We start from the raw sequence: 11,665 nt of genomic DNA on the forward strand, positions 1-11,665 counted from the left end.
TGAAAAGCGAATCCCTTTAAAGCTATATGTTGCTAGCTCCTTCAGTTGAAAGGCTTGCAAAGAAGCAGACACGGCAAAATTCCCGTTTCTTTTAATTGGTGTTAACGTACAAGTGATAACCATATACAAAGCACACCCAGGCTGCAGGAAGAGCACGGAGGAAGATGGTCTTCACGTACAAGAGCAAGGAAACAGACAGGGTCATGCAGACACACAAACGCGCGGTAACTAAAAACAGTGACAGGGCAGGCCTTGCTGGACTCTGGGCTCCACCAGTGTGCCTTTCCACACAGAATGTTCTTGGATAGTTCTGTTCCTCCTGCCATCCCTCCAGCTGTATCCTTAAAAACCCAGTTTTAAAAATCAATTCCACAGAATGAACATTGTCGAATGCAAAATAACAGTCGGAGAAGACTACACCTGGGGGCTCAATGACAAAGGAGAGGCAGACAAAACTGTAAGGCTTTTGGAACTAACAGGAAAAACGGCAGCAATGGCAAAAATATCTGAATGAGAGGGATGACTCCAGTTAAGTAAGTAAGGCATAGCCATTTCATTCGCAACCCCCCCCCCTTTGGCAGCCTACTCCCCATGAACTAGCTTTAGGACACTGTAAACATTCTTCAAAAGTAACACCCTTTGTCAAAAGACGCTAATGATCTGGCCCCAGCATAAGCTAATAGGAAGCCATCTTGTTAGGAAAGAAAGAATGTACAGAGTGCGCTCTTTCTCATCCACCTAAAATTTATATCCCACTTTTCTTCTGATGGATCTCAAGGCTGTTGCTTGCTGCCCTGGGCTCCTTTTAGGAGGAAGGGTGGGGGTATAAATGCAATAAATAAAATTAAAGGTGGGTGTATAATGGGGTTCTTAGAGAATCCCCCATCCAAGCACTGACCAGCCCCAGATCTGCTTAGTTCCAGTCTTGGGACCGCAATACATTGTGTGCTGTTGGGATGCATATGCAGCACTAAAGCTGCAATCCTAAACGCACTTACTTAGGAAGAAAAAACAATTGAACGTAACGAAACCTTCCCTTAGATAAGCATGCACAGGGTTGTGTTGTACAAACGTTCTAAAGGACAAAACCACATGTTTTTATGCTTCTTTTGTGTTGCTTTTTCAGACTGCAAAGATTTTGGGAGTTTTGCAATAGTTGGAATGTTTTTGCGAGGTTGGGGGTGATACAGTTTTAGGGGAAGTGTTATTAAACTCCAGACCCACCTTGGCTTTTCAGAGCCTTGAGCTCTTGGTGGGCTTTGGGGTTTTCCCTCCCCTCTGTAGCCAATTAGATGCTTGCATTTTTGGCTAAAAAAATAAAAGCTCAGGTCAAATTATGTGCACAAAATACAGTATCCCATGTGAGGCCTCTATAAATTCATCAACACTGAATTCCCCTGTAAAACTTTCACCCAAACACAAGAGGGTCTATATATGAAATCAATCAATCAACACTACATTAAAAAATGAAACCCAAAGTATCAACATTCTATGTTCTGTGCTAAGGCAGCTCAAATTGTGCATTCTGAGTACATGAAATTAACACATTATGCAAAGTTTGTTGGCAGGGGGGAACTGGTGGGCAAAGCACTTAATTCCATGTTTTTGTCCACTGCTGAGCCCCCTTGGATATCCGAAATGTCACCAGACACCACCCATGCTTTTCAAGCTTATCTATCCCTGTAATGAGGACTAGAACATTGTTCTTGGTTTTAAGTGAAAGGTGTAATTCTCAGAATGCTGTGTAATCACAGCGGCACAAGAACATACACCGCCCTACCCTAAGGCCCTAACCTGGACAGATAAGTGTCCAGATTGCTGGTGCAAGCTCCTCTAAATATTTGCAGGGGGATCTGATCTCGACCCTTCCTCAAATACCTCCTTCCACTCCCTCATTTTTTCTCTTTTAAAAGAGGGAACTACTTAGCATATTTCAAAGATAATCATAAACAGAAGTTATGTGATCCTAAACAGAAAGAAAATAAATATTAAAAAGTGCAAGTTTAGCAAAAGATCTACACCATGCTAGCTGGGGCTGCTGGGAGTGGTAGTCCAAAATATCTGGACAGCACCAGGTTGGGGAAAGGCTGTTCTATATAATGGATGAGTCCTGGAGACATCCAGGTGGTTCTAATAATAAATAAAAAAAATATTTCTAAATGGACTGAAACTGCCCTCCCTGACCAATCATCCAACTGTTAAGACTCTTGAGGGACAAGTTTGCATACCTGGGCTTCCCAGAGCTGGAGAAACCAGACCTATCCTTCCCAAGGACATTTTCCTCATTGAGTTGTGAATGTCAGAAGGTGCCACAGGGGCAGGGCCTCAGAATATACACTTCCTGGTCCTTAAGTTATAAACTGGATCTGGGCTGTTGATCTGATAAGCTACACCTTGAAATATGGAGAGCTCCAGATCCCACAAATCAGTCACTGCATTTGCGAAGGGAGGGGGCTTGCCACGCAAATGCCGCCCTCCAGATCCTTTCCAAGGCTGGACAGGAGCCATGTTACATTCAAACTGAGCTATTGCTATTTTTTGTTGAATTCTAGAGAGTAGTAAGTTCAGCTTTCAGAATCAAGGACAACACAGAGAGGGGTATGTATCCACAAGTCATGGAAAAGAATGATGGCATCCAGGCATGTTTTTCTAAAACGCATGAAAGCAACTCTCCACCTGTATCTTCTCACTCTTCGCTCACTTCATCCAATATTTATTGCAATGGCAAAGAAGGATGATGGGCTACCCCCCCCAACTGAAATATGAAAAGACCATGCAGAAAATAAACAGGGAGAATGCTGGAAGAAAGGAGAAGCTTGACCAAAGGTTTAAGTGCACGTAGGAATGACTGTCCTCTTGTGGATCATTCGTTTCAAATATGAATTGATGAGAGGCAATGAGGAGATTGCACTTAGCATCCTTTGACAGTTACTTTAAGCTTGGTCCATAAATAATTCTTTTGTACAAAGTTCCTGAAACCAAGAAGTGGTTGGGGGAAACTAGGCTTTGAAATGTTAATAAACCCTGAAGGTTTCTTTCTCTTCAGATATAAGTTCTGTACATAAAATAAATTACTTTAACTGCATATATATATGTTTGTTGCTTTCAAAACTGTCTTATATATATGTATATACATATGTGTATATATATATATATATATGTATATACATGTATATACAGATATACATATATATGTATATCTGTATATATATGTATATCTGTATATATATATGTTCCCATTTCCTCCCTGCCGATCCCGAGGCATTTACATTGTCCTTTGCTTTACACTATCTACAAACGCACACACATACACACACACACTAAAAAGAAGACATTGACCTTTGAAAAAAGGTACACATCATGACTTGACTCGCGGATTCTGTTTGGAGGAGAGGTTAAATCACTGAAGGTCTGTTCCACGTGGCCGCCTAGTCTGATTTGCGATGATGGTTTTACAGAATGGATTTCAGATGAGATACTGAGTTTTTGATGTACATTCGCAAAGAACTAGGCTGAGCAGAAAGGGAAGCCAATAGTGTTTGTTTTTTTAAAAGTAGTAAAAACTTGCCAGCATTTTCTTGCCGATTTCATCTGAGACAAGTGGCCTACAATCTTGCAGTATGGCTCATCATTAATGGTTGAGATATATGTTGGGTGTTGCAAACTTCATTTGAAAAGAGCAGCAGTTTTCATGGACAAATGAGTGAAATTTACCCCTTTTAGAGAATTGCACCCATTTAGATGGAGCACACCATTTCAAATTTGGTGCTGAAGCCCAAGTAGCAAAGTAATTTTTTTTAATATGTCCAGATGAGTTGTTGAAGCCTCGCTGTGGCTTGAAAGAGGCCGTATTCACAGTGCTGTGAGTCTTAGTATTGAAAAAAAGAAACTAAGAAAACAAAGCTGTTAGTCTAGGGGAAAAAATTGTTTTACATATAAGAGCTTATAAAGTAGAAAGTGGTACAATGGTCAGAGGTGGAAGAGGAAAGGGAACACTGAAGCAAGGACACCTGTGCAAATATTTAAAAATGCCAGAAACTCTAGGCAAGAAAGGGCAACCCCCCAATCCTTGGATAAGAGGCCCTCCTTTATCCTAGGCTAACCACGTTCTGGAAAGGAATGCCCATTGGCAAAAGCTGGAAATTCTGAGTCCTGACATGGGGTGGTTAGAGGGATTGTGCAGACCCTTCCTTGTAGGCATTTTTCCTTGTGCAAATTACTCCCATTCCAAAATGGCTACTAGAGAGTATTGTAAAGCAAGAGCATGCGTTACAGCTGGGGGTGGCAGAGCAGCACAAACCCACTTCAATTCACAGGCCTTTTCTTACTCTGCATCCAGTCCATCAAACCTGAAATTCCTGTACAGAGAGAAGTTAGGGAAATGTAGTACATGTCCTTCTTTTTAAAAAATGTGCATTCCCTTGTTGGCTTGCACAACTTCAGTCTATCGCTACTGGTGGGAAAGGCCCCTCTCACACACACACATGTGTGTGTATGTGTGTGTGTTTGTGGTTTGGGTAAATGCATCCTGGCTTAACACTTCACTGTCATGCGCTATAAAGAGGGTGTTGCTTCCTAAAATAGTCATAGGCCTCCTTTCTAAAAAAAATTCAGTGCAAAACAAACAAAAACAGTGAGGTTTTATAGTTGCATAACTACAGTTAAAAAGAAAGCAAATTTACATCCTCTGTCCAAAGCCGTTGGAAAGAAGGACCAACTCCCATTTGAGGGAGGGCAAGGGGCAGAGAAGAAATGGGCAGCGGGGGGGGGGAGAATTTGGACTTAGCTTTATTTTTTTAGGCTGAGCAAATATAGCAGCACTCTGCTTCCCACACATGTGAAACTAATTGGTTACTTCCCAAACATAGAAAGTAATATCTGGAGCATTGCCCAATTCCTTTTCCTCCTTCCCCCTCCTCCAAAATTGAGGAGCAGAAATTGACAGCAGCTCATATACTTTTTCTGCATTAGCACAATCCACCAGCTTCCAAATTCTTGCTTTTGTATTTGTCCCTTTTTAAAATGTTTACTTAAAAAAAAATTGCACCCAGATCAAACAAACTTCTCATCAGATTCCATGCTGATTGCACTAAGCAGCCTTGAATTATCCACTGGCCGATGCGACTTTGCTTTGTTGTCGAACATGTATGTGTTCTAAGCTTGTCTTACGCTCTCCCTGTCTCCAACCTGAGTCTCTCCACATTCCAAAAATGGAGCAATTTATTTCCATTGTCAAGTGATGGCATGATGCAGCTCCTGTCCATTCAAATAGCAGAACAAATCCATGTTCATGCCCCCCAACTCATCCACTTCTGCCCCCACATGGCACTGTGGTCCCCCCTGCTCCCCTCAGTTGTGTCTTTGACTGATGGCTAAGAAGCTGAGGAGGCACGTATTTACAATCACTAAACCTGGATAAGAAAGGGGGGCGGGAGAGAGAGAGAGTAGGAAAGAGTTGCACCCAGAGGCTGCCAATATCCTTATCTTTCCCTTTCCTGATGGCTCTTTGTTTGAAAAGGCAGTTTTCTTTTTCCCTTTGGGTAGTGCTCTGCAAAGCCTAGCACCCCTGTCATCAAGGCCTGTATGTTACGCATGGGGGCTAGGGGGAAATCAGTCTTGTCATTGCCTCGGAAAGTTATTGCCATCTTGCTGGCAATGGGTAGCACCATATTTGCCCCGCTGTCACCCACACGGTCGGCCTCGGCTGCTTTACGTCTTCTACCTGCCTGCGGCTGCTGTCGCCTCTTGGCTGCTCTACTTCTGCCCCAAGGCCCCTGGCTCAAGTCTAGAGGCTGCGCTCCGTCCCCAGCATCCCGTGGCGAGACTCATGCTCCTCTGGCTGCGCTCCTTTTCCCTCTCCCGGTCACTCTCAGACTGGCTCTGGGTTCGCTCTGGCCTATAGCTGGAACCACCGCTTGCCGTCGCTGTGGGCTGAGAGGAGATGGTGCGCAGCAAATGGTTCCTTTTGCGTAGGAATTCAGTCTGGCCCGGGAGGCCGAAGCTGCCTTTCCGAAGAGCCATCCGGGTGGTGTTCTTGGCAGGCCGGGAGCGATGGGTGTATTCCAGCTGGGCCAGGTGGGCTGCGTATCCCTCAGTAATGAACTGCAAATTATTTAAAAAACCAACAACAACAAAAAGACACACCTTATTTTTGAAAAGCTTTCACGGTCCACAACTTCGCTCTGGCTCCATGGCTGATTGCAATTTCACAGCTGCCATTTCAGATGCCACTGAGGTGACCATTTACCAAGAAACAATTTATCACAGATTGCCAAGCCCAGAGAATAATCTGGGGGCACATGATGTGGTTCTCACTGCTGAAGCAGGACAGGTGTGGCTCCTCCTCTGTAAGCCAGTCGTCTGTCTATTCCTGCCAAGTGTCATGGAGAATTCTACTCACAGCTACACCTGTTCAGAAACCAGGAAGCAGATGGGCAGCCGCAAAATTCTCCTCACCTCTTGGCAAAAGGATATAGGCAAATGACCTACTGGTGCATGTACTGTGATAACTTATCACTTAGCAAACAGCCATCTGTGTCCACTAAACGTCAGCCCAAATAAACATACTGATGTCATTGCTGCAATGGCCATATTGCATTTTTGACACACTTTGCAAAATACTGTATGTGAATACTTATTTTATTTCAATATTTCTGAGCTGCTCTCCATACAGTGGTTTCCAAGACAATGGACAAGATCTGGGTCCCTCAACTTTTCCATCCCCCAAATTGGGTTACCATATCAAAAGACACAATATCAAAATGTAAAAGTGTAATGTAAAAGCATATTGGTAAATCTTGAAATATAATCCTGATTGCCTGAAAGTCTCAACTGAAAGATTTCCCTGTTTTCAGAAACGATTTCTGAAAGATGCTCAGCCAGGCAAGGCACAGGCCGGTCTGCCGCTTCTTACCCATCCGATGCCTTTGCATCTTGTTCTAGGCTTATTGGGCTACTTGCCTGCCTTTCCTGGGCATCGCTGGATTAGAGCCGTCCTTGTCTCTCTGTAAGATCACAGGAACATGGGAAACTGCACTCCACTGAGTCTTGCTTAGTACTGTCTATACTGGCTTCCCAGTCTATACTGGCTTCCCAGCTTCCCAGGGTTTTAGGCAGAGTTCTCTCCCAGCTCTACCTGGAGCTGCTGGGGACCGAAGAAGCCGAGACCTTCTGCATGCAAAGCAGCTGCTCTATGAGCTATGGCCCCTTCTACAACTACATCAAGAGATCCTATCCTTTCTTCATAGTCTGTTCCTCCTTGGTTCTTTCACTCCGTGCCAACAAAGGTAAAATCTGTTCTAGTCAGTTTGCGCTACAAAAATCCCCTTCTACAGAGCTTCTCTGAGTGTCTTCTTGGGGCCAGTGTGGTGTAGTGGTTAGAGTGTTGGATTGGCACCTGGGAGCCCAGGGCTCAAATCCCTGCTCGGCCATGAAGCTGACTGGGTGACCTTGGGCGAGACACAGCCTCTCAGCCTGACCTACCTCACAGGGTTGTTGTGAGGATAAAATCGGGTGTGGGAGAAACATGTTTGTATGCCACCTCGACCTCCTTGGAAGAAAGGTGGGATATAGTAATAATAATAATAATATTAAAAATTCAGTAAGACACATGAGCCCCACTGAAATAGCAGCAGCACAGCAAGCAGGACTTGGACAGACTGCCCCCCTCCCCAGCCAAAAGCGTCACCTGGCATCCACCCCTACCCTTTGCAAAGTATCTGAATTCTGAGGTTTGCATCATTACCTGACAATGGTTCTGTAACTTCTTGGTTGGCCGGCCAACAATGTAGATCTGCATGGGTGGCAGGTTGATGGAGGTGTAGACCGAGATATCCTTGGTGGATCCATAGGCCGCGTGGATCTTCATGTCGAGCTACAGGGCAGGGGAGAAGAAAAGGCATGTCAATGGCAACAAATGGAAAACAAAGTATGCTCCGGAACAGTGTTGCCCCCTGGTTTTTACACAGGGACACTGCAATGTGGCATACTTGGTAGCATGCTTTGTGCAAATCATAGAATCACAGAATAGTAGAGTTGGAAGGGGCCTACAAGGCCATCAAGTCCAACCCCCTGCTCAATGCAGGAATCCAGATCAAAGCATTCCCGACAGATGGCTGTCCAGCTGCCTCTTGAATGCCTCCAGTGTCGGAGAGCCCACGACCTCTCTAGGTCATTGATTCCATTGTCGTATGGCTCTGACAGGAAGTTTTTCCTGATGTCCAGTCGAAATCTGGCTTCCTGCAACTTGAGCCCAATATTCTGTGTCCTGCACTCTGGGACTATTGAAAAGAGATCCTGGCCCTCCTCTATGTGACAACCTTTCATGTACTTGAAGAGTGCTATCATATCTCCCCTCAGTCTTCTCTTCTCTTCCCTTCTCTTCTCTTCTCTTCTCTTCTCCAGGCTAAAAGTTGTAATGTTAAAACTAAGGACGCATTTGAGGAGAAATGCTCATGAAGGCAAACACCCCTCCCTGAATGCCCATAAGCAGGATCTGCGTGAATACAGAGTTAGATCCATCCTGATGCTGTGAGTCACCTCCCTCTCCCCAGCAACTTTCCATGGGCCAGGAGGAAGGCCGCTGGGAAGGATACAGCTAGGAGTCCTAGTCTCAGCCTGCCAGGCAATGGTGCTACTTTGGGCAGGATTGGGGGGCACAATTCTGAGCCCCCCCTCAGCAGAATGAGCAGGAGGGCCCAGGGTGACTTGCCACAGTTTAATGTAAGTGAAGTAAAACACACTGCCTCTAGGAATGGGGGAGAAATTCGATTCAGGTCATATTTAGAGGCGAACCTACCAAACTGGCAGTTTCCAAAACAATACATTAGTCAAAACACAGCCATCTTTTGAAATTTGCACTTCTCCAAATTGTGCAATGTAGTTCTATGGCCATGTAATATGTACAAAAATGCATAAAGTCTGCACAAAAATGCATGTTAGAAAATAAAGTGGAAAAACCCATATATTGGGGAAGATTGTTTTGCAAAAAAGTGTATACTTGTCAAAATAGCATACAAAAATGTATATATTAAGAGAAATTCACACTAAAATGATTTAATTTTCATGAAGCTGTTGTTTTTTTAATTGCAAACTGATGTGGAATTGTGGAGAACTGAACTTTAAGACTGGAAAAATGAGTTCTCCACAATTCCACATCAGTTTGCAATTAAAACAGCTTCATGAAAATTAAATCATTTTAGTGTGAAACCAGATTTGACAGGTTTGCCCATTCCTATTACCATCTACAGAGCCCCCTGAGTTGTTTAGTACAGAGTCTAACATTACCTACCTATCCGACTGCCTTCAGCCTGCAGCCAGCACCTCTGCCTCTCCATCTGCCTGTTCAAAGGTACATTTCTTTGCCTTCAGGTAAGGGGAGGAGGAGGATGCTACAGGCACTTCTTGGGCTTTTTTGAGAGATTTTGCACACATTTGCTTGGAACATGCGAAAGCCACCACACCTTCTTTGGCGAACTATTAGATCCCTAATTACAATGTCTGAGTGTAATGAACTACAGTTAAAAATCCAAACTAATACACTGCGAAAACTGTGTTTGTTAGATGTGAAATAAGCATTTGAGATCTGTTTGTTTTCTCATCGGGATAATGTTGAGCTATGTGCACAACTCAGTCAAATGTTTGTTGCGAATAAGACTCATTCCATTCCTTCCAAAAGGATTCAGTTGTCTTGTTCCTAAGGTTTGCTGGACTGTGCTCAATGTCTTAAATGGGTCAGATCATTTGACAATACAACAAAGTATCTCTGAAGTCACATGAAACTTCTCTGAAGTTAAAAGATAGATGAATATAAACCAACAAGATGATGATAGAAGATCCAATGATAAAAACAGACAGAACATTTAAGGGCAGTGGGTGCAGTTCAAAAGAAGCACAACGGTTCTTGAGTTCTGAGAAAACAGTTCTATGAGCATCAATATATGATTGGCTTGTCCCCGTGACATACACACAGACACACCCCATTCCTCCATCCAGGCAACTCAGAGGCGTTATCCAAATTTAAGGATGCCTTCCTGCCAGGCAAAAGCACTCATGGTGGGTGCAGAACAGGGCCAGTGATGGGTGTGGCTTGTGGAGATCCTAAGGGCCAGAGCGAGAAGCCACAAGGGCTGCATTTGGCCCTCGGCTCCCACCCCTGCCACAGGTTGCTCCAGTCACGTCCCTGAAGCAAGAGAGCAACAAGTGCTCAGTCTCGTAACTTTGACCTATCAGTGGTGCAGCATTTCATGGGTGGGTGAACAAATGCAGGCAGCTTTGCTTCTTAGGTTAGGAAGGACGTCCTGGCTTTAAACACACGTCCAGTTAATAAAGGTGAAAACAAAAGAAATGTCTAAGAGACCCTGAGGTGGTGCCATGGCACCTCTGCTGCTCAGTAAACAAAACATACCCTTGTCATGGGACAAGTTTTGGGGAAACAAAAAGAGTTTTCAGAGTGGTTCAGCTCAAATGGGAAGAGCCAGCAGTGAAGAATGCTTATTGGCCAATGCCTGGGACATCATCAGGCCTTTGTAGCTTTTTAAATTTTTTGACTAGCCAGTCACATTAAGGATTATCTGTATTGTTTTTAATGGTGTTTTATGTTTTAATGTTGTACACTGTCTTGATTATTTTATGATATGATGTACAGAAATACTTTTATAAATAAATAAATGTCCTCCTTCCCTGCATAAAACACGTATTTCTAACATTTGCTGTATATTTAAGCTCAAGTTCTCTCTCTCTCATGCATGCACACGTGTGTGTACACACCCACCCACCCTTCAAAGACACCAACCACAGACATTTCCATCCATTTCCAGAGAGAGAGAGAGAGAGAGAGAGAGAGAGAGAGAGAGAAAATTCTGTTTGCTTACGTCTGTGAGGAGGGACTTCAGGAAGTTGGCTTTGTGCCGCAGCGGGTCGTGAACCAGCCCATCACAGAACGAGACAATCCCATGGGGGAAGTTGTGCTGTGCTAACCAGGCCACCACCCGTTGCTTCTGCATGTCGGGCCGGCCTGTGACGTAGATAATGAGGTAGCCAAGGTCTTGCCAGTGCCTGAGAAGGGAAAGAAAAGAAAGGAGGAAACCATTAATATGAGGGAGAGAGGATGAACACAGCATATATACTTATCTGGAGCAACAGGCCTCTGATGCACATTTCATATGTATCATTCCTAACCAATCTTTAAGAAGTCGCCAGGTAGGAGACTAAACAAAAGCCCAGCCATGCAAGCACCCTGACTACTATTTATTCATACTCTGCCCTTCCTCCCAAAGGAGCTCGGGGCAATGTGCAAAAGTTAAAAATCTTAAAAGCAATTCCAACACAGATGCAGACTGAGATAAATGTCTCTACTTAAAAGGCTTGGAAGAGGAAGGTCTTCAGTAGGTGCCAAAAATACAACAGAGATGGCGCTTGACTAATATTTAAGGGGAGGGAATTCCAAAGGGTAGGTGCCACCACACTTAAGGCCCAATTCCTATATTGTGCAGAATGGACCTCCTGATAAGAAGGTATCTGCAGGAGGCTCTCACCTGCAGACTGTAGCGACTGATGGGGTATATAAGGGTTAAGACAGGTAAGAGGTAGGAACCTCTACTTAAATCCCATGTTCAAGGCAGGACTTGCCTCATTGTGGAAGTCACCGTCTTAACCCTTGCTGATG

The 11,665-nt window shown here is 44.1% G+C and overlaps 1 protein-coding gene across 10 annotated transcripts in view; it reads right to left on the reverse strand.

Annotated features, from left to right (window-relative positions):
- Positions 1–75: 75 nt before the first annotated feature.
- Positions 76–11,665, reverse strand: part of PITPNM2 (phosphatidylinositol transfer protein membrane associated 2) — a 317,406-nt gene continuing 305,816 nt past the window's right edge. For 9 of the 10 annotated variants that reach the window (XM_061603246.1, XM_061603252.1, XM_061603250.1 and 6 more), the window contains 3 exons: positions 10,872–11,055; positions 7,745–7,873; positions 76–6,102 (listed from right to left, as the gene is read on the reverse strand). In XM_061603246.1, coding sequence (XP_061459230.1) covers positions 5,755–6,102; positions 7,745–7,873; positions 10,872–11,055 — 661 coding nt within the window. In that variant the 3' untranslated portion in view covers positions 76–5,754. The remainder of the gene's footprint in view (positions 6,103–7,744; positions 7,874–10,871; positions 11,056–11,665) is intronic. The other variant, XR_009759680.1, reaches the window with a different exon arrangement.

The sequence above is a fragment of the Rhineura floridana genome, chromosome 19, assembly GCF_030035675.1.
Source record: "Rhineura floridana isolate rRhiFlo1 chromosome 19, rRhiFlo1.hap2, whole genome shotgun sequence".
In the NCBI taxonomy this organism is placed as follows: Eukaryota; Metazoa; Chordata; class Lepidosauria; order Squamata; family Rhineuridae; genus Rhineura; species Rhineura floridana.